General features: G+C 54.4%; 1 protein-coding gene across 1 annotated transcript; it reads left to right on the top strand.

The window, feature by feature from the left end:
- The first annotated feature begins 5,481 nt into the window (after nucleotides 1-5,481).
- LOC147105948 (transcription factor ETV6-like) lies at nucleotides 5,482-19,154 on the top strand. Its single transcript, XM_086008558.1, has 4 exons — nucleotides 5,482-6,018; nucleotides 9,862-10,004; nucleotides 18,024-18,124; nucleotides 18,363-19,154. The coding sequence occupies exons 1-4, from the start codon at nucleotides 5,601-5,603 to the stop codon at nucleotides 18,466-18,468; spliced, it is 768 nt and encodes a 255-aa protein (XP_085864684.1). The 5' UTR covers nucleotides 5,482-5,600; the 3' UTR covers nucleotides 18,469-19,154.
- The last annotated feature ends 1,182 nt before the right edge of the window (nucleotides 19,155-20,336 follow it).

Raw genomic sequence — 20,336 nt, 5'->3', positions numbered from 1 at the left:
CAAGGATCCCGTGTGCTCTTTTAACTTCTCAACTTGTCCTGCCACCTTCAACGATTTAGTCTCAATTTGCCTGGATGAGTGCAGCTCCAACAACACTCAAGAAACTCGACACCATCCAGGACAAAGCAGCCCGCTGGATTGGCACCCCATCCACCACCTTCAACATTCACTCCCTCCACCACCGGCATACCGTGGCTGCAGTGTGTACCATCTACAAGATGCACTGCAGCAACTCGCCAAGGCTTCTTCAACAGCACCTCCCAAACCCGCGACCTCTTCCACCTGGAAGGACAAGGGCAGCAGGTGCATGGGAACACCACCACCTCCAAGTCACACACCATCCTGACTTGGAAATATATTGCTGTTCCTTCATCGTCACTGGGTCAAAATCCTGGAACTCCCTCCCTAACAGCGCTGTGGGAGCACCTTCACCACACGGACTGCAGCGGTTCAAGAAGGCGGCTCACCACCACCTTCTCAAAGGGCAACTAGGGATGGGCAATAAATGCTGGCCTTGCCAGCGACGCCCACATCCCAGGAATGAATTTTTAAAAATATCTCTTCGATCTCTCTTCAATCTCCCCCTCGTCTCTCTTCGATCTCCCCCTCGTCTCTCTTCGATCTCCCCCTCGTCTCTCTTCGATCTCCCCCTCGTCTCTCTTCGATCTCCCCCTCGTCTCTCTTCGATCTCCCCCTCGTCTCTCTTCGATCTCCCCCTCGTCTCTCTTCGATCTCCCCCTCGTCTCTCTTCGATCTCCCCTCGTCTCTCTTCGATCTCCCCCTCGTCTCTCTTCGATCTCCCCCTCGTCTCTCTTCGATCTCCCCTCGTCTCTCTTCGATCTCCCCTCGTCTCTCTTCGATCTCCCCTCGTCTCTCTTCGATCTCCCCCTCGTCTCTCTTCGATCTCCCCCTCGTCTCTCTTCGATCTCCCCTCGTCTCTCTTCGATCTCCCCCTCGTCTCTCTTCGATCTCCCCCTCGTCTCTCTTCGATCTCCCCCTCGTCTCTCTTCGATCTCCCCCTCGTCTCTCTTCGATCTCCCCCTCGTCTCTCTTCGATCTCCCCCTCGTCTCTCTTCGATCTCCCCCTCGTCTCTCTTCGATCTCCCCTCGTCTCTCTTCGATCTCCCCCTCGTCTCTCTTCGACCTCCCCCTCGTCTCTCTTCGATCTCCCCGTCGTCTCTCTTCGACCTCCCCCTCGTCTCTCTTCGACCTCCCCCTCGTCTCTCTTCGACCTCGCCGTCGTCTCTCTTCGACCTCCCCCCTCGTCTCTCTTCGACCTCCCCCCTCGTCTCTCTTCGACCTCCCCCCTCGTCTCTCTTCGACCTCCCCCCTCGTCTCTCTTCGACCTCCCCCTCGTCTCTCTTCGACCTCCCCCTCGTCTCTCTTCGACCTCCCCCTCGTCTCTCTTCGACCTCCCCCTCGTCTCTCTTCGACCTCCCCCTCGCCTCTCTTCGACCTCCCCCTCGCCTCTCTTCGACCTCCCCCGTCGTCTCTCTTCGACCTCCCCCTCGTCTCTCTTCGACCTCCCCCTCGTCTCTCTTCGACCTCCCCGTCGTCACTCTTCGACCTCCCCCTCGTCTCTCTTCGACCTCCCCCTCGTCTCTCTTCGACCTCCCCCTCGTCTCTCTTCGACCTCCCCCTCGTCTCTCTTCGACCTCCCCGTCGTCACTCTTCGACCTCCCCCTCGTCTCTCTTCGACCTCCCCCTCGTCTCTCTTCGACCTCCCGTCGTCTCTCTTCGACCTCCCCCTCGTCTCTCTTCGACCTCCCCGTCGTCTCTCTTCGACCTCCCCCTCGTCTCTCTTCGACCTCCCCCTCGTCTCTCTTCGACCTCCCCCTCGTCTCTCTTCGACCTCCCGTCGTCTCTCTTCGACCTCCCCCTCGTCTCTCTTCGACCTCCCCGTCGTCTCTCTTCGACCTCCCCCTCGTCTCTCTTCGATCTCCCCCTCGTCTCTCTTCGATCTCCCCCTCGTCTCTCTTCGATCTCCCCCTCGTCTCTCTTCGATCTCCCCCTCGTCTCTCTTCGATCTCCCCCTCGTCTCTCTTCGATCTCCCCCTCGTCTCTCTTCGATCTCCCCCTCGTCTCTCTTCGATCTCCCCCTCGTCTCTCTTCGATCTCCCCCTCGTCTCTCTTCGACCTCCCCCTCGTCTCTCTTCGACCTCCCCCTCGCCTCTCTTCGACCTCCCCTCGCCTCTCTTCGACCTCCCCGTCGTCTCTCTTCGACCTCCCCCTCGTCTCTCTTCGACCTCCCCGTCGTCTCTCTTCGACCTCCCCCTCGTCTCTCTTCGACCTCCCCGTCGTCTCTCTTCGACCTCCCCCTCGTCTCTCTTCGACCTCCCCCTCGTCTCTCTTCGACCTCCCCGTCGTCTCTCTTCGACCTCCCCCTCGTCTCTCTTCGACCTCCCCGTCGTCTCTCTTCGACCTCCCCGTCGTCTCTCTTCGACCTCCCCCTCGTCTCTCTTCGACCTCCCCTCGTCTCTCTCGACCTCGTCTCTCTTCGACCTCCCCCTCGTCTCTCTTCGACCTCCCCCTCGTCTCTCTTCGACCTCCCCCTCGTCTCTCTTCGACCTCCCCCTCGTCTCTCTTCGACCTCCCCGTCGTCTCTCTTCGACCTCCCCCTCGCCTCTCTTCGACCTCCCCCTCGCCTCTCTTCGACCTCCCCGTCGTCTCTCTTCGACCTCCCCCTCGTCTCTCTTCGACCTCCCCCTCGTCTCTCTTCGACCTCCCCGTCGTCACTCTTCGACCTCCCCCTCGTCTCTCTTCGATCTCCCCCTCGTCTCTCTTCGACCTCCCCGTCGTCTCTCTTCGACCTCCCCCTCGTCTCTCTTCGACCTCCCCCTCGTCTCTCTTCGACCTCCCCCTCGTCTCTCTTCGACCTCCCCCTCGTCTCTCTTCGACCTCCCCGTCGTCTCTCTTCGACCTCCCCCTCGTCTCTCTTCGACCTCCCCCTCGTCTCTCTTCGATCTCCCCCTCGTCTCTCTTCGGTCTCCCCCTCGTCTCTCTTCGGTCTCCCCCTCGTCTCTCTTCGGTCTCCCCCTCGTCTCTCTTCGGTCTCCCCCTCGTCTCTCTTCGATCTCCCCCTCGTCTCTCTTCGATCTCCCCCTCGTCTCTCTTCGATCTCCCCCTCGTCTCTCTTCGATCTCCCCCTCGTCTCTCTTCGATCTCCCCCTCGTCTCTCTTCGATCTCCCCCTCGTCTCTCTTCGATCTCCCCCTCGTCTCTCTTCGATCTCCCCCTCGTCTCTCTTCGATCTCCCCCTCGTCTCTCTTCGATCTCCCCCTCGTCTCTCTTCGATCTCCCCCTCGTCTCTCTTCGATCTCCCCCTCGTCTCTCTTCGATCTCCCCCTCGTCTCTCTTCGATCTCCCCCTCGTCTCTCTTCGATCTCCCCCTCGTCTCTCTTCGATCTCCCCCTCGTCTCTCTTCGATCTCCCCCTCGTCTCTCTTCGATCTCCCCCTCGTCTCTCTTCGATCTCCCCCTCGTCTCTCTTCGATCTCCCCCTCGTCTCTCTTCGATCTCCCCCTCGTCTCTCTTCGATCTCCCCCTCGTCTCTCTTCGATCTCCCCCTCGTCTCTCTTCGATCTCCCCTCGTCTCTCTTCGATCTCCCCCTCGTCTCTCTTCGATCTCCCCCTCGTCTCTCTTCGATCTCCCCCTCGTCTCTCTTCGATCTCCCCCTCGTCTCTCTTCGATCTCCCCCTCGTCTCTCTTCGATCTCCCCCTCGTCTCTCTTCGATCTCCCCCTCGTCTCTCTTCGATCTCCCCCTCGTCTCTCTTCGATCTCCCCCTCGTCTCTCTTCGATCTCCCCCTCGTCTCTCTTCGATCTCCCCCTCGTCTCTCTTCGATCTCCCCCTCGTCTCTCTTCGATCTCCCCCTCGTCTCTCTTCGATCTCCCGTCGTCTCTCTTCGACCTCCCCCTCGTCTCTCTTCGACCTCCCCCCTTGTCTCTCTTCGACCTCTCCCGTCGTCTCTCTTCGACCTCCCCCTCGTCTCTCTTCGATCTCCCGTCGTCTCTCTTCGACCTCCCCCTCGCCTCTCTTCGCCCTCCTCCTCGCCTCTCTTCGACCTCCCCGTCGTCTCTCTTCGACCTCCCCCTCGTCTCTCTTCGACCTCCCCCTCGTCACTCTTCGACCTCCCCCTCGTCTCTCTTCGACCTCCCCGTCGTCTCTCTTCGACCTCCCCCTCGTCTCTCTTCGACCTCCCCCTCGTCTCTCTTCGACCTCCCGTCGTCTCTCTTCGACCTCCCCCTCGTCTCTCTTCGACCTCCCCCTCGTCTCTCTTCGACCTCCCCGTCGTCTCTCTTCGACCTCCCGTCGTCACTCTTCGACCTCCCCCTCGTCTCTCTTCGACCTCGCCGTCGTCTCTCTTCGACCTCCCCCTCGTCTCTCTTCGACCTCCCCGTCGTCTCTCTTCGACCTCCCCCTCGTCTCTCTTCGACCTCCCCGTCGTCTCTCTTCGACCTCCCGTCGTCACTCTTCGACCTCCCCCTCGTCTCTCTTCGACCTCGCCGTCGTCTCTCTTCGACCTCCCGTCGTCTCTCTTCGACCTCCCCCTCGTCTCTCTTCGACCTCCCGTCGTCACTCTTCGATCTCCCCCTCGTCTCTCTTCGACCTCGCCGTCGTCTCTCTTCGACCTCCCCCTCGTCTCTCTTCGACCTCCCCGTCGTCTCTCTTCGACCTCCCCGTCGTCTCTCTTCGACCTCCCCCTCGTCTCTCTTCGACCTCCCCCTCGTCTCTCTTCGACCTCCCCGTCGTCTCTCTTCGACCTCCCGTCGTCACTCTTCGACCTCCCCCTCGTCTCTCTTCGACCTCGCCGTCGTCTCTCTTCGACCTCCCGTCGTCTCTCTTCGACCTCCCCCTCGTCTCTCTTCGACCTCCCGTCGTCACTCTTCGATCTCCCCCTCGTCTCTCTTCGACCTCGCCGTCGTCTCTCTTCGACCTCCCCCTCGTCTCTCTTCGACCTCCCCGTCGTCTCTCTTCGACCTCCCCCTCGTCTCTCTTCGACCTCCCCCTCGTCTCTCTTCGACCTCCCCCTCGTCTCTCTTCGACCTCCCCCTCGTCTCTCTTCGACCTCCCCCTCGTCTCTCTTCGACCTCCCCGTCGTCTCTCTTCGACCTCCCCCTCGTCTCTCTTCGACCTCCCCCTCGTCTCTCTTCGACCTCCCCCTCGTCTCTCTTCGACCTCCCCCTCGTCTCTCTTCGACCTCCCCCTCGCCTCTCTTCGACCTCCCCGTCGCCGCTCTTCGACCTCCCCCTCGTCTCTCTTCGATCTCCGCCGTCGTCTCTCTTCGATCTCCCCGTCGGCTCTCTTCGACCTCCCCCATCGTCTCTCTTCGACCTCCCCCCATCATCCCTCTTGTGCCTTGTGAATCTCTTGAGATGTTGGGTAAGATGTGAGATTTTGTGGTCGGGTTTGGTTTCCTGAAGCTGATTAATTCCTACCTTTAACATACCTTAGTGCTCATTAACTCTTCTTGTTACAGACATGCTGCACAGAAACCTGCGGCCCTCTGAGCAGGTCAGCCACCATATCCAGCCTTCCCTAGAGCCGCTGCCACGATTACTTCGGTCCCCAGTGGAGAACCACCACCACCAGTCTCCAGAGATGGACCGGGAAAACTCTCACAATCTCCTGCCGCCAATGGACAGGAACCAGACGCCCAGATCTCAGGCAGAAAACACACACAGCTCCTCACCTGACATAGAGCCAAGACTCTCCATTTCGCCAGTGGATGAGAACCATTGTCCCTCGGGCACTGAGCACATGCTACAGACCCAGCGGCCAAACGGCTTACCACAGGATAACTCCCGCGTCATCCAGTTAATTTCCACTTCCATGATGAACCCGCTGATCCTCAGCAGCAGGCAGTCGGTGGAGTTCAGGTCAAGACCGTCGGAGCAGAATCCACACAAGGAGAAGCCTCTAAACCTCTCCCATAGGGAGGAACTGCTTTACAGGAACCATCTGATGGTCACCATGCCAGCCCAAGAGGAGCCACTGATGCCCATAGGAAGGATTGCAGGTAGGCAATACATTGAACCCTGATCCAGAGCAGGGACCACCCCGCTGGCTCTTCCAGTTGTAAAACACAAACTCCCTGTGTAGGCCCACACAGACACCTGGGCCAAGGGTACTGGAAAGAGGCTGGGGCAACTAGAACCATTGCCCAGCACAGGCCACAGCCCAGCAATGGTACCGGGAGTGAGAATTCATCCCGAGAGCTGGTACCGGGAGTGAGAATTCATCCCCGAGAGCTGGTACCGGGAGTGAGAATTCATCCCGAGAGCTGGTACCGGGAGTGAGAATTCATCCCCGAGAGCTGGTACCGGGAGTGAGAATTCATCCCCGAGAGCTGGTACCGGGAGTGAGAATTCATCTCGAGAGCTGGTACCGGGAGCGAGAATTCATCCCGAGAGCTGGTACCGGGAGCGAGAATTCATCTCGAGAGCTGGTACCGGGAGCGAGAATTCATCCCGAGAGCTGGTACCCGGAGTGAGAATTCATCCCGAGAGCTGGTACCCGGAGTGAGAATTCATCCTCGAGAGCTGGTACCGGGAGTGAGAATTCATCCCGAGAGCTGGTACCCGGAGTGAGAATTCATCCTCGAGAGCTGGTACCGGGAGTGAGAATTCATCCCCAGAGCTGGTACCGGGAGCGAGAATTCATCCCGAGAGCTGGTACCCGGAGTGAGAATTCATCCCCAGAGCTGGTACCGGGAGTGAGAATTCATCCCCAGAGCTGGTACCGGGAGTGAGAATTCATCCTCGAGAGCTGGTACCGGGAGTGAGAATTCATCCCGAGAGCTGGTACCGGGAGTGAGAATTCATCCTCGAGAGCTGGTACCGGGAGTGAGAATTCATCCTCGAGAGCTGGTACCGGGAGTGAGAATTCATCCCGAGAGCTGGTACCGGGAGTGAGAATTCATCCTCGAGAGCTGGTACCCGGAGTGAGAATTCATCCCCAGAGCTGGTACCGGGAGTGAGAATTCATCCCGAGAGCTGGTACTGGGAGTGAGAATTCATCCCCAGAGCTGGTACCGGGAGTGAGAATTCATCCCCAGAGCTGGTGCTGGGAGTGAGAATTCATCCCGAGAGCTGGTACCGGGAGTGAGAATTCATCCTCGAGAGCTGGTACCGGGAGTGAGAATTCATCCCCAGAGCTGGTACCGGGAGTGAGAATTCATCCCGAGAGCTGGTACCGGGAGTGAGAATTCATCCCGAGAGCTGGTACCGGGAGTGAGAATTCATCCCCAGAGCTGGTACCGGGAGTGAGAATTCATCCTCGAGAGCTGGTACCGGGAGCGAGAATTCATCCCGAGAGCTGGTACCGGGAGTGAGAATTCATCCCGAGAGCTGGTACCGGGAGTGAGAATTCATCCCGAGAGCTGGTACCGGGAGTGAGAATTCATCCCCAGAGCTGGTACCGGGAGTGAGAATTCATCCCGAGAGCTGGTACCGGGAGTGAGAATTCATCCCCAGAGCTGGTACCGGGAGTGAGAATTCATCCCCAGAGCTGGTACCGGGAGTGAGAATTCATCCCCAGAGCTGGTACCGGGAGTGAGAATTCATCCCGAGAGCTGGTACCGGGAGTGAGAATTCATCCCCAGAGCTGGTACCGGGAGTGAGAATTCATCCTCGAGAGCTGGTACCGGGAGTGAGAATTCATCCCCAGAGCTGGTACCCGGAGTGAGAATTCATCCCCAGAGCTGGTGCTGGGAGTGAGAATTCATCCCCAGAGCTGGTACCGGGAGTGAGAATTCATCCTCGAGAGCTGGTACCGGGAGTGAGAATTCATCCCCAGAGCTGGTACCCGGAGTGAGAATTCATCCCGAGAGCTGGTACCGGGAGTGAGAATTCATCCCCAGAGCTGGTACCGGGAGTGAGAATTCATCCTCGAGAGCTGGTACCGGGAGTGAGAATTCATCCCGAGAGCTGGTACCCGGAGTGAGAATTCATCCCCAGAGCTGGTACCGGGAGTGAGAATTCATCCCGAGAGCTGGTGCTGGGAGTGAGAATTCATCCCCAGAGCTGGTGCTGGGAGTGAGAATTCATCCTCGAGAGCTGGTACTGGGAGTTAGAATTCATCCCCAGAGCTGGTACCCGGAGTGAGAATTCATCCCCAGAGCTGGTACCCGGAGTGAGAATTCATCCCCAGAGCTGGTACCCGGAGTGAGAATTCATCCCCAGAGCTGGTACCCGGAGTGAGAATTCATCCCCAGAGCTGGTGCTGGGAGTGAGAATTCATCCCCAGAGCTGGTGCTGGGAGTGAGAATTCATCCCCAGAGCTGGTGCTGGGAGTGAGAATTCATCCCGAGAGCTGGTACCGGGAGTGAGAATTCATCCCCAGAGCTGGTACCGGGAGTGAGAATTCATCCTCGAGAGCTGGTACCGGGAGTGAGAATTCATCCCCAGAGCTGGTACCCGGAGTGAGAATTCATCCCCAGAGCTGGTACCCGGAGTGAGAATTCATCCCGAGAGCTGGTGCTGGGAGTGAGAATTCATCCCGAGAGCTGGTACCCGGAGTGAGAATTCATCCTGAGAGCTGGTACCAGGATTGGGAATTCATCCCACAGCCAGAATATTGAGTCTGTTTTTCACTACAGTTTTGATGAGCATTAGCTGGGTTTCTCTCTGCATTTAATTTATTTCTTTGTCTTCTGGTATCTGGATTCAAATTCAAAACTGGCGAATGATTAACTGGTGTGAATGGAGCTGAAGTTTGATGTGGTTTGGATATTGGATTCACTTCCAGCAGAGGGGAGACAGTTGCCTCTCCGGACACTCGATTCTGGCTCTGACTCCTTTTTGTTCCCTGCTGATCCCTGATGTGGAGATGTTGTTGTATGCTGACGGGTTTTACATGCAGGAGTTGGGGTTCCCCCACCTGATGAGTGTCCAGTGACTCTTACTGGAAGCTGCTTGTCCTTAGATGCTGGTTGAGGACCGGGTCTAGTGGGACTGTGAACCCCCGACCTGGCCCCGCAGTGGAATCACCTGCTGGGGTTCAGTGCCTCAGCTCACCTGCACCAACACCAAAGTCCAGGAGCAGTCCACTTGTGGGGGCTGTGTGGCCATAGGCCCCACCTGCAGCAAGGGCCCAGATTCAATGAGCTGGGGCAGCAGTTGATGCACTAAATTCACCCTCATCACCCCTGGGTGTGGGCTCCTGCTCCCAATCACCTGCTGGAGGGTGCGTATGGACATCTAGTTAGGACAGTGTCGGGCCGAGCTCTCTGCAGTGGAATAGGCTGCTCGCACTCCCTGTTCAGACCTGTATAAGAATGGCCACGTGCATGGAGGTAGAAGGGTGGTCTCGGGTGCCTGGGAAACTGTGAATTTACATTTCCATAGGGCCTTTTATGTCCCCAATGTTGTAATGTAGGAAATGCAGCAGCCAATTTGCGCACAGCAAGATCCCACAATGTGATAATGACCAGATAATCTGTCTTAGATTTTTGGTTGAGGGATAAATATTGGCCAGGACACCCGGAGAACTCCCATGTTCTTCCAATAGTGCCGTGGGATCTTTTACGTTCACCTCGGAGGGGCGACGGGGCTTCAGTTTAATGTCTCATCCGAAAGATGGCACCCTCAGTACTGCACTGGACTGTTAGCCTGGGTTCTGTGCTCAAGTCTCTGGAGTGGGGCTTGAACACACAGCCTCGGACCCAGAGGAGAGAGTGCTACCCACCGAGCCTCAGCTCAACCCAGCAAGAGATGGTGGGAAACTGGCAAGTGAGACTTGTGTCCTTTTAAAACAAAGAACTTTGTAACTTTTTTCAAAATATAAAATGCGCATTTGGATCACCAGCCTGTGGAAGGTTAAAGGTCAATAACATTTCTGTGTTTACATTGCTGGCTCCCAGACTGCAGGCTCCTGTGGGACTATGTGTACCAGTTATTGTCAGACAGCAGATATGAAGCTTTCATCCGATGGGAGGACCATGAGTCAAAGGTTTTCCGAATCGTGGATCCTAATGGGCTTGCACGGCTGTGGGGCAACCACAAGGTAAGGGGAGTTCAGGTCTGTGATCTCTGTTCCTCTCTGTTGGGCTGAATGTGTCTCGGGTGATTAAACCTGATGAAAAATAGCTGAACCAGCTGATCTATTAAATGAGGAATAGAGCGGAGTGTCTGAAACGGGCCGGAGACTGTCCTGGGAGGGAGACGGGCCGCAGACTGTCCTGGGGGGGGTAGACGGGCCGTAGACTGTCCTGGGGGGGGGTAGACGGGCCGTAGACTGTCCTGGGAGGGGGGGTAGACGGGCCGTAGACTGTCCTGGGGGGGGGAGACGGGCCGTAGACTGTCCTGGGAGGGAGACGGGCCGTAAACTGTCCTGGGGTGGAGGGTAGACGGGCCGCAGACTGTCCTGGGGGGGGTAGACGGGCCGTAGACTGTCCTGGGGGGGGGGTAGACGGGCCGTAGACTGTCCTGGGGGGGGGGTAGACGGGCCGTAGACTGTCCTGGGGGGGGGAGACGGGCCGTAGACTGTCCTGGGAGGGAGACGGGCCGTAAACTGTCCTGGGGTGGAGGGTAGACGGGCCGTAGACTGTCCTGGGGTGGAGGGTAGACGGGCCGTAGACTGTCCTGGGGTGGAGGGTAGACGGGCCGTAGACTGTCCTGGGGGGGAGAGACGGGCCGCAGACTGTCCTGGGGTGGAGGGTAGACGGGCCGTAGACTGTCCTGGGGGGGAGAGACGGGCCGCAGACTGTCCTGGGGGGGGGAGACGGGCCGCAGACTGTCCTGGGCGGGGGGGGGAGACGGGCCGCAGACTGTCCTGGGGAGGCAGACGGGCCGCAGACTGTCCTGGGGGGCAGACGGGCCGCAGACTGTCCTGGGGGGGAGACGGGCCGCAGACTGTCCTGGGGGGGGGGCGAGAAGGGCCGTAAACTGTCCCGGTGGGGGGGTGGAGACAGGCCGCAGACTGTCCTGGGGGGGAGAACGACCGTAGACTGTCCTGGGGTGGGGGGTAGACGGGCCGCAGACTGTCCTGGGGGGGAGACGGGCCGCAGACTGTCCTGGGGGGGAGACGGGCCGCAGACTGTCCTGGGGGGGAGACGGGGCCTGTCTCCGCGCCTCAATAATACAGGGACTTCGGGAGAACAGTTTAACAGGTACTTTACTGAACAAGAGGCAACTTGAAACTGAAACTACAGAAGCCTGCTAGGGCCTTTTATACAGGGGTGGTCACTGCCGGTACTGCAGTCTAAGACCAGTTATTCCCTTAAGGGTACATACACAACAATTCCTCCCCTTTTAGATAAACAGTACATAACATTCATTTAACAACTAAATAATAACTAATTACAATTACAATTTCCTCAGTAATATATACATCAACTGAAATAGTCATTTATAAGTTCAGTCTTTGAGGAGGCTTCCTGATCCAGGCTGGATAGCGCCTTTCTCGAGTATCCTGTTCTGGCGGTGGAGTCAATTCTGGCTCATTGTCATTGGTTGGTTCGTCAGCTTCCAATACCCCTGCTTCTGAGGTAGACGCAATCTGTACTTCGGGCTCATTACCAGGTGCACATGCTCGTGGTACAGGTTTGGCTTGTTCCTGTGACTCTAGAATCTGGTCAGCATGGCGTCTCATGATGCTCTCTCCAACGTCCACTGTGTACATTAGTGGTCCCTGCTGTGTGCATATCGTTCCTGGCTGCCATTTTTGTGTTCGGTAGTCGCAGGCCAAGACTGGTTGCCCTATCTTGAAGCTCCTGGTTGGCTTCTCATTTATGTGCTGGAACTGCTTATCCTCAACATCTCGTCTTATGTTTGGTTTGAGCAAATCCAAGCGACATCTTAGTCTCCGGTTGAAAAACAGTACGGCTGGAGTTTGGTTGGTTACTGCATGTGTCGCATTCCGGTAAGCAAACAGGAAGTTATCCACCTTGTGTTGCAGTGGTATGTCGTCATTATACATTGCCTTTATGGCCTTTTTAAAGGTCTGAACAAACCTCTCAGCCAATCCATTTGTGGCTGGATGATATGGGGCAGATGTGTAATGTTTCACCCCATTATTCTTCAGGAACCTCCGGAAATCCTCAGACACAAACTGTGGGCCATTGTCGGAACTGATCTGTTCTGGCAACCCATTCCTGGCGAAGATGGTCCTTAGGACTGCAATAGTTTTCTCCGTGGTGGTGGAGGACATTTTAATGACCTCTGGCCATTTCGAATGGGCGTCCACAGCGATTAGAAACATTGAGTCCATAAATGGACCAGCGAAATCAATGTGTACCCGTTGCCATGGAGATGAGGGCCACTCCCATGGATGTAGCGGGGCCTGTGGTGGAGCGTTTTGGACCTTCTGGCATCCTGTGCATCTCTTGGTCATATCCTCGATTTCTTTATCGATTCCCGGCCACCACACAAACGCCCTGGCTAGGCTCTTCATTTTTACCCCTCCCAGATGACCCTCATGAAGCTCATTGAGCACTCTATCTCTCAACTTGGGTGGAATTACCACTCGGGATCCACACATCAAGGTTCCCCGGCACACTGACAGCTGTTCCCTCCTTGGCGAGAATGCTGGCAACAGTGAGTCGCCATATGCTGGCCATCCCTTCACCGTCAAATCGTAGACCCGAGAGAGTGTCGGGTCATTTCGGGTTTCCTTCTCAATACTTGCGTTTGTAACAGGCAAACATTCGACTATGGTCGCATGGAATATCTCCACCGGGTCCACTGCAGGTGCTTCTTCCGCCGTAGGCAACGGTAGGTGCGACAGCCCATCAGCGTTTCCATGTTGTTTCGTACCTTTGTACTCTATGTCATACTGATGTGCCCCTAGAAAAAGTGACCATCTTTGCAGCCGTTGCGCCGTCATCACCGGAATGCCCTTCTTTGGGTTAAAAATTGAGACCAGGGGTTGATGATCAGTCAGTAGGGTGAATTTCTGCCCGTGCAGATAGTGATTGAACTTCTTCACCAGGCTGAGGGCCTCCCTGTCAATCTGGGCGTAGTTACGCTCGGCTGAGGTTAGCGAGCGCGATGCAAAGGCTATTGGCCTCTCTGAACCGTCACGGAATTTGTGTGACAGCACCGCTCCAATGCCGTAAGGTGACGCATCACATGCCAACCGAATCGGTAGTGTTGGGTTGTAGTGGGCCAATGGGTTGTAGTGGGCCAATACTTCTTTTTGAAGTGATTTGGCATTTACATTCCTGAAAGGCACGCTTACACTCATCACTCCATTTCCATGTTACACCAGTTTGAAGGAGGGCGTTCAGTGGGTGCAGAATTGTAGATAAATTCGGCAAGAAATTATGGTAGTAGTTCACCAACCCGAGGAACGACCTCAGTTGCGACACATTTTCTGGCGCTGGAGCCTTGACTACAGCCTCAATCTTGTCCGGCGACTTATGCAACCCTTCCTCATCAATCATGTGGCCACAATACGAGATTTGTCTCCTGAAGAACTCGCATTTGTGACGGTTGTCTCGTAGCCCATATTCCTGCAATCTCGTGAGCACCTGTTCCAGGTTGGCAAGGTGTTCATTGTCATTTTCGCCCGTAACCAGGATGTCGTCCAAATAACACTGGGTCCCTGGGATCCCTTGCAGGACTTGTTCCATTGCCCTCTGCCACATAGCCGGGGCCGATGCTACCCCAAATACCAGTCGATTGTACTGGTAAAGGCCTTTGTGAGTGTTTTTCGTGAGGTATTTCCTAGATGCTTCTTCCACCTCCATTTGTAGATACGCTTGAGCCAGGTCAATCTTTGTAAAACGTTTCCCTCCAGATAGTGAGGCGAAAATATCTTCTATCCGCGGAAGTGGATACTGTACTGTGTGCAGGACTGGGTTCACAGTCACCTTGAAGTCCCCACAGATGCAAACCTTCCTTGGCTCCCCAGGCGTGCTGCTCAATGCTTTCTTCATTACAGGAACGATGGGTGTGGCCCACTCGCTCCAGTCCACCTTAGACAGCACCCCCGAACGCTCCAGACTTTCCAGTTCAGCTTCCACAGCTGGGCGTATCGCGTATGGCACCGGTCTGGCCGTGAAAAATTTTGGGGTTGCGTTATCCTCAATCTTTATGGTTGCCTTTACTCCTTTTAGAGTCCCAAGTCCTTGTTGGAACACTTCTTCCACGTCAGATAGAATTTGTGACAGACATCCAGGTGCGACGTCATCATCTTTTTTGTCAGTCACAGTTAGTGCCAGAATGGAATGCCAATCCAATTGTAGTCTTCGGATCCATTCACGTCCCAATAATGGTGGTCCTCCATCTCGTAGTATATACATGTATAGTTTCTGTGTTTCCTTTCCGTTATATTCAACTGGCACCCTTATTTTTCCTCTGGGGTAGACCTTTTGCCCCGTGTATGTCTTCAATACAATGGACGTGTCCTTTAAGGGTATGTGTGAGAATAGCCGCTCATAGTCTCGTCGATTCATGACAGTTAGGGCTGATCCTGTGTCCAATTCTATCTTCACTGGGGACCCTGCTATCATGAGGGTGACCGAAATGGTTCAGTGATCTCCTTTTGCGATCACGTTGTGTAACTTTAAACAACTTAGTCGCCTGCTCCCGGAGTCCTTATCACTCTCCTGATCTTCTGAACTACTATCTGTCAGTTTCTTTACTTTCCTGTACTGTTCCTTAGTAGTTCTTGTCGTGGTGGTCCTCCATCTCGTAGTATATACATGTATAGTTTCTGTGTTTCCTTTCCGTTATATTCAACTGGCACCCTTATTTTTCCTCTGGGGTAGACCTTTTGCCCCGTGTATGTCTTCAATACAATGGACGTGTCCTTTAAGGGTATGTGTGAGAATAGCCGCTCATAGTCTCGTCGATTCATGACAGTTAGGGCTGATCCTGTGTCCAATTCTATCTTCACTGGGGACCCTGCTATCATGAGGGTGACCGAAATGGTTCAGTGATCTCCTTTTGCGATCACGTTGTGTAACTTTAAACAACTTAGTCGCCTGCTCCCGGAGTCCTTATCACTCTCCTGATCTTCTGAACTACTATCTGTCAGTTTCTTTACTTTCCTGTACTGTTCCTTAGTAGTTCTTGTCGTGGTGGTCCTCCATCTCGTAGTATATACATGTATAGTTTCTGTGTTTCCTTTCCGTTATATTCAACTGGCACCCTTATTTTTCCTCTGGGGTAGACCTTTTGCCCCGTGTATGTCTTCAATACAATGGACGTGTCCTTTAAGGGTATGTGTGAGAATAGCCGCTCATAGTCTCGTCGATTCATGACAGTTAGGGCTGATCCTGTGTCCAATTCTATCTTCACTGGGGACCCTGCTATCATGAGGGTGACCGAAATGGTTCAGTGATCTCCTTTTGCGATCACGTTGTGTAACTTTAAACAACTTAGTCGCCTGCTCCCGGAGTCCTTATCACTCTCCTGATCTTCTGAACTACTATCTGTCAGTTTCTTTACTTTCCTGTACTGTTCCTTAGTAGTTCTTGTCGTGTTGGTCTTCTTTCCCGACCTGTAGACTCTTGCTATATGTCCCATTTTCCCGCATTGCCTGCATATTTTGTCTTTAAACCAGCAGTCCTTCTGCTCATGGGTTGTTCTGCCGCAGCGATAGCACTTTTCGGCTCCATACGCCATTTCGTTAGCGCTGTATTCTTGTGGTTTCTGTTGTATTTCCGCAGCTCCCCGTGCTGCTGCTTCGTAGGATACTGCCACGCTGAAAGCCTGTTCTAGCGTCAGGTCCTTTTTTGATAGTCGTTTCTGGGTTCCTTCACTCTGGAGCCCGCAGACAAACTTATCCCATAAGGTGTCTGCCAGTCCTGCTCCGAACTGGCAGTGCTTCGATAACTTGCGTAGTTCCGTAAGATAGTCAGCATTGCTCTCATCTTTGTGCTGGTTTCTTTTATGGAACTTGAATCTTTCTGCTATCAGCAGTGGTGTAGGGTTTAGGTGTTCCTGTAAGATATTAACAATCTCTTCAAAACTTTTCTCCATTGGTTTAACTGGGGTAATTAAATTCCGCAATAGGCCGTACGTACTCGCACCCATCAGATTTAATAATACCGACGCCCTCTTTCCATCAGCCACCTCATTTGCCTCGCAGTACACTTCAATTCTTTCCACATACGTGGTCCAGTCTTCTACCTCATTGTCGAAAGCAGTGATACTGCCACTTTTCGGCATCTTGGGCGATTTAAAATGGCGCCTCCCGCGCTTTTGCTTCTTCCCCAATGGAATAAAATGGCGCCTCCCGCACTTTTGCTTCTTCCCCAACGGGATAAAATGGCGCCTCCCGCGCTTTTGCTTCTTCCCCTTACTGCCACGCTGCTCCTAGCGTTCTACGGGGTAATGGCGGCGACCCGCAGCTTCGGAGCGTCTCGCTTTCCTTCCCCCCCCCCCCCCCCGTTTAGTTTCTCTCCGCTGTCCTGTTCTCGAGCACCGACCGCGCCCTGTGCGCTCCACCCTCTCTTGTTTTCTTTTCCCGGCGACGCTGCGCGGCCCAATTTGTAGAGCCGCTCAATCGAGCTTGAGCCCGCCGCAGTCCGGAAGGGTCAGTGCGCTACCTGCTACCAGCACGATTCGCTAGAACCACAGTCTCTCCCGCAATTCTCCAAACACCGATGGATTCTTTGGGCGGTTGCCCTCGGTCGACGCCCGTTGCTCAGACTACGACCTTCCAGGACCTTCCTTTCAGGCGAGATCCCCGTGAGATGATGCCACACTGCAGGTGAGTTCGAACTTACTCGTCGCCACTGTAAAGTCCGCGCCTCAATAATACACGGACTTCGGGAGAACAGTTTAACAGGTACTTTACTGAACAAGAGGCAGCTTGAAACTGAAACTACAGAAGCCTGCTAGGGCCTTTTATACAGGGGTGGTCACTGCTGGTACTGCAGTCTAAGACCAGTTATTCCCTTAAAGGTACATACACAACAGGCGAGAAGGGCCGTAGACTGTCCTGTGGGGGAGACGGGCCGCAGACTCCTGGGGCAGGGGGGGGAGACGGGCCGGAGACTGTCCTGGGGGGGAGACGGGCCATAGACTGTCCTGGGGGGGAGACGGGCCGCAGACTGTCCTGGGGGGGAGACGGGCCGCAGACTGTCCTGGGGGGGAGACGGGCTGTAGACTGTCCTGGGGGGGAGACGGGCCGCAGACTCTCCTGGGGGGGGCGAGAAGGGCTGTAAACTGTCTCGGGAGGGGGGGGAGATGGGCCGTAGACTGTCCTGGGGGGGAGACGGGCCGTAGACTGTCCTGGGGGGGGCGAGAAGGGCCGTAAACTGTCCCGGGGTGGGGGAGACACCTTTACATATTTGTGTATCTAAGTCTCTCTGCTCCTCTACTCATTCTAAAGTGTGCCCCTATATCTATTCAATTGCTCCACCTCCTCCCCTTGTACCCATTCAATCTCGTTACTGCACTCTGCTGTGGAAACTGAGTTAGAATCCTCATTTAATATCTCCGCCATTCCTTCATCTTCTAAGGAAATGTCACCTTTAATCAGCCCTATCCTTTCTTTAACTATTTTATTTTTTATGTTTATAAAATCCTTTAGTTCCCTGCCAGGTCTTTATTCATTCCCTCTTACCCTTTCTAACCTTTTTATTGACTCTCTACTTTTATACTTCGAGCTATTCTTTAGTATTATTGACCCTGGATTGGTCATCTCCCTTCTTAACGTTTCATTTCATTTAAATTTCTCGAATCATGCAAGAAACGCCAGTGTTTGGTGTCTTGCCGATAACTGGCTGTGGCGAGAGCCTCGGTGTGGTAGATTGAGAGGGAACTGTCTTGAGTTGAAGGAGCTGTGCCCTCTGACTGGGCACAGCAGGAAATGCGGGCGCAGTGCCCACGAGTTTGTCTGTTAAATGGGCAGCACAAACTGGCATAGAACGCCACGGAGATGTAAGGGACCATGGTCCATCGCTTCTGGTTAATCTTGATCTATTTGCCACAAAGTACTCCGCAGAGCGGGAGCCGGGCTGTAACGGGTTCAACCTGCGGAAAGGTGATGAAAGGAGGGTTTTTTGGCCATTCCATGTGCCCCCTCGTCTACCAGCGGTTTAATGATCCAAAACTCTCTCCCAAACAGAACCGAACAAACATGACGTATGAGAAGATGTCGAGGGCTCTTCGGCACTACTACAAGCTCAACATCATCAAGAAGGAGCCCGGCCAGCGGCTCTTGTTCAGGTACTTTAGGAGTGGGGGCAGCCCGGGACTTGGTGGGGGGGGTGGAGACCCGTGTGTGGAGGGAATGGGGTTGGTCCCAGGGGTGGGGGAGGGGGAACTGACCGTGAATCGGGAGACCGTGAGGGGGAAGACGATGGGGAGGGGTGGGGGCAATGGGGCAGTGAAGGGGGGACGAGACGGTGGGACGTTGTTTCTCTCCTGTCTGACCAATGGATTCTCTCCCTTGGCCTTTCGTCAGGTTTATGAAGACCCCGGATGAGATTGTGAACAGTCGGCCAGACCGCCTCGAACACCTGGAGTGCCAGGAAATGGAGGAGCCGCTGTACCAGGATGAGGAATGCTGAGCACGGCGACTGGGAACCCTCACTGAATGTGGATAACTCACCAGAATATTGCGGCTGTTGGACTGGCAACGCCCGAGTGTTGGAGTGGGGAGTGGCTCTGTGTGGAGTGCTGGAGACACTGCGGCCCACCCAGTACTCCAGTATATCGCTATATCTACCCTGCACCTGCTGTTTCATTACTGTGACAACTATCAACCTTTTATTGGACCAATGAGATTGGGAGTGACTGAGGACAAGCAGAGGTTCGGCCTGGCCTGGCCTGGACCCAGAAGGAGCAGAGCCTGCTCTCCATCTTGCCCATCCCATCGTGGGCTCTGATACACTGCCACGCTTCTATAACACGCCTAGTTCCTCATAACACCAATGACTGCGGGGAGCTGATTGTGCGGAACCGGACTGGGCTGGGAGACCTTATTCTGGGCCTCTGTCTGTGTCAGCCTGTTCGGTGTTGGAAGGGTCTCCTTCTGTCCAATGCACTATTACTCTTAATGATTATAACTTGAATTTGTAGTGATTTTTTTTTTTAAACTGCACAAATGAAATCTCTCTCTCTTTCTCTCCCTCTCTCTCTCTCTCTCTCTCTCTGAACTCATGCTGAGAATCCACAGTTCTTACCAGAAAAAACACTTTGTAATGACTTTTTTAAGCAATGCTACACCTGGAATTAAAATGGAAGTGGATTTGAAGTGGGCAGGCTGGAATTGTGTTCACTCGGGGTGGCTCTGTGAATCACACAACCCAGCGAGATTGACCCAATGGTGCAGCACACAGTGATGGTCACAACCTTTGTATTACAAAATGCAACTCTTTCATCCACCCTTTGGCTTAGTGAAGGACTGGCATAAATATCCGCCGTCATCTCTGTCTGGGAGTGGGTTGTACACAGAAATCACAACAGGGAAGCCGGCCGTTCGGCCCAACCAGCTGGTGTCAGTGTTCATCCTCCACACGAGCAGTAGCTTTAATCCCATGTGCCTGCTCTGTTCCTTTATCCCCCTTTCCTTTAACCACCTATCTGACCAAAGCTTAAATGCTGAAACAATCTCTGCTTCAATCACTAAGTTCGATGGTCCACTCCACAGCTTCACACACCTCTATCTACAAAAGTTTCTCCTGTTGGAATCACAAAGCACAGAAGCTGCCCATTCGGCCCATCGGGCCTGTGCTGGCTCTTTGAAAGAGCTATCCAATTAGGCCCACTCCCCCCTGCTCTTTCCCCATAGCTCTACAAATTTAGCCTACTTAAATATTTATCCAATTCCCTTTTTGAAAGTGATTATTGAATCTGCTTCCATGATCCTTTCAGGCAGCACATTCCAGATCACAACAACTCACTGCATAAAAAAATTCTCAGTCGCCTCTGGTTCTTTTGCCAATCGCCTTCAATCGGTGTCCTCTGGTTACCGACCCTCCTGCCACTGGAAACAGTTTCTTCTTATTTACTCCATCAAAATCCTTCATGATTTTGAACACCTCTATTAAATCTCCCCTTAACCTTCTCTGCTCTAAGGAGAACAATCCCAGCTTCTCCAGTCTCTCCACATAACTGAAGTCCCTCATCCCTGGCACCATTCTAGTCAATCTCCCCTGAACCCTCTCCAAGGCCTTGACATCCTTCCTGAAGTGTGGTGCCCAGAATTGGACACAATACTCCAGCTGGGGCCTATAACCAGTGATTTATAAAGATTGAGCTATTCTCTGTCCAAAATCTCTTGTATTTAATCGTATCTCTATCTCCCCTCATTCTTGTGATATGTTGATAGGGTGAGATGAACGACAGTGGGAGGTGGCTCATGTGGAGCATAAACACTGGTCTGGACCAGTTGAGGCTGAATGGCCTGTTTCTGTGCTGTACATTCTGCCGGCCC

This window comes from Somniosus microcephalus, chromosome 16 (genome assembly GCF_052327205.1).
Source record: "Somniosus microcephalus isolate GS21.2 chromosome 16, FLI_Smic_1.0, whole genome shotgun sequence".
Lineage (NCBI taxonomy): Eukaryota > Metazoa > Chordata > Chondrichthyes > Squaliformes > Somniosidae > Somniosus > Somniosus microcephalus.
The sequence above is the reverse complement of the archived record's forward strand: the minus strand, read 5'-3'. Positions and strand labels throughout refer to the sequence as shown.

Excerpts from the sequence above, each read along its gene's own strand:
- LOC147105948 (XM_086008558.1), top strand. The coding sequence starts at position 5,601 with ATGGACCGGGAAAACTCTCACAATCTCCTGCCGCCAATGGACAGGAAC. Across the intron at positions 10,005-18,023 it reads GGCTGTGGGGCAACCACAAG|AACCGAACAAACATGACGTA; the intron begins GTAAGGGGAGTT and ends TCTCCCAAACAG. Across the intron at positions 18,125-18,362 it reads GGCCAGCGGCTCTTGTTCAG|GTTTATGAAGACCCCGGATG; the intron begins GTACTTTAGGAG and ends GCCTTTCGTCAG.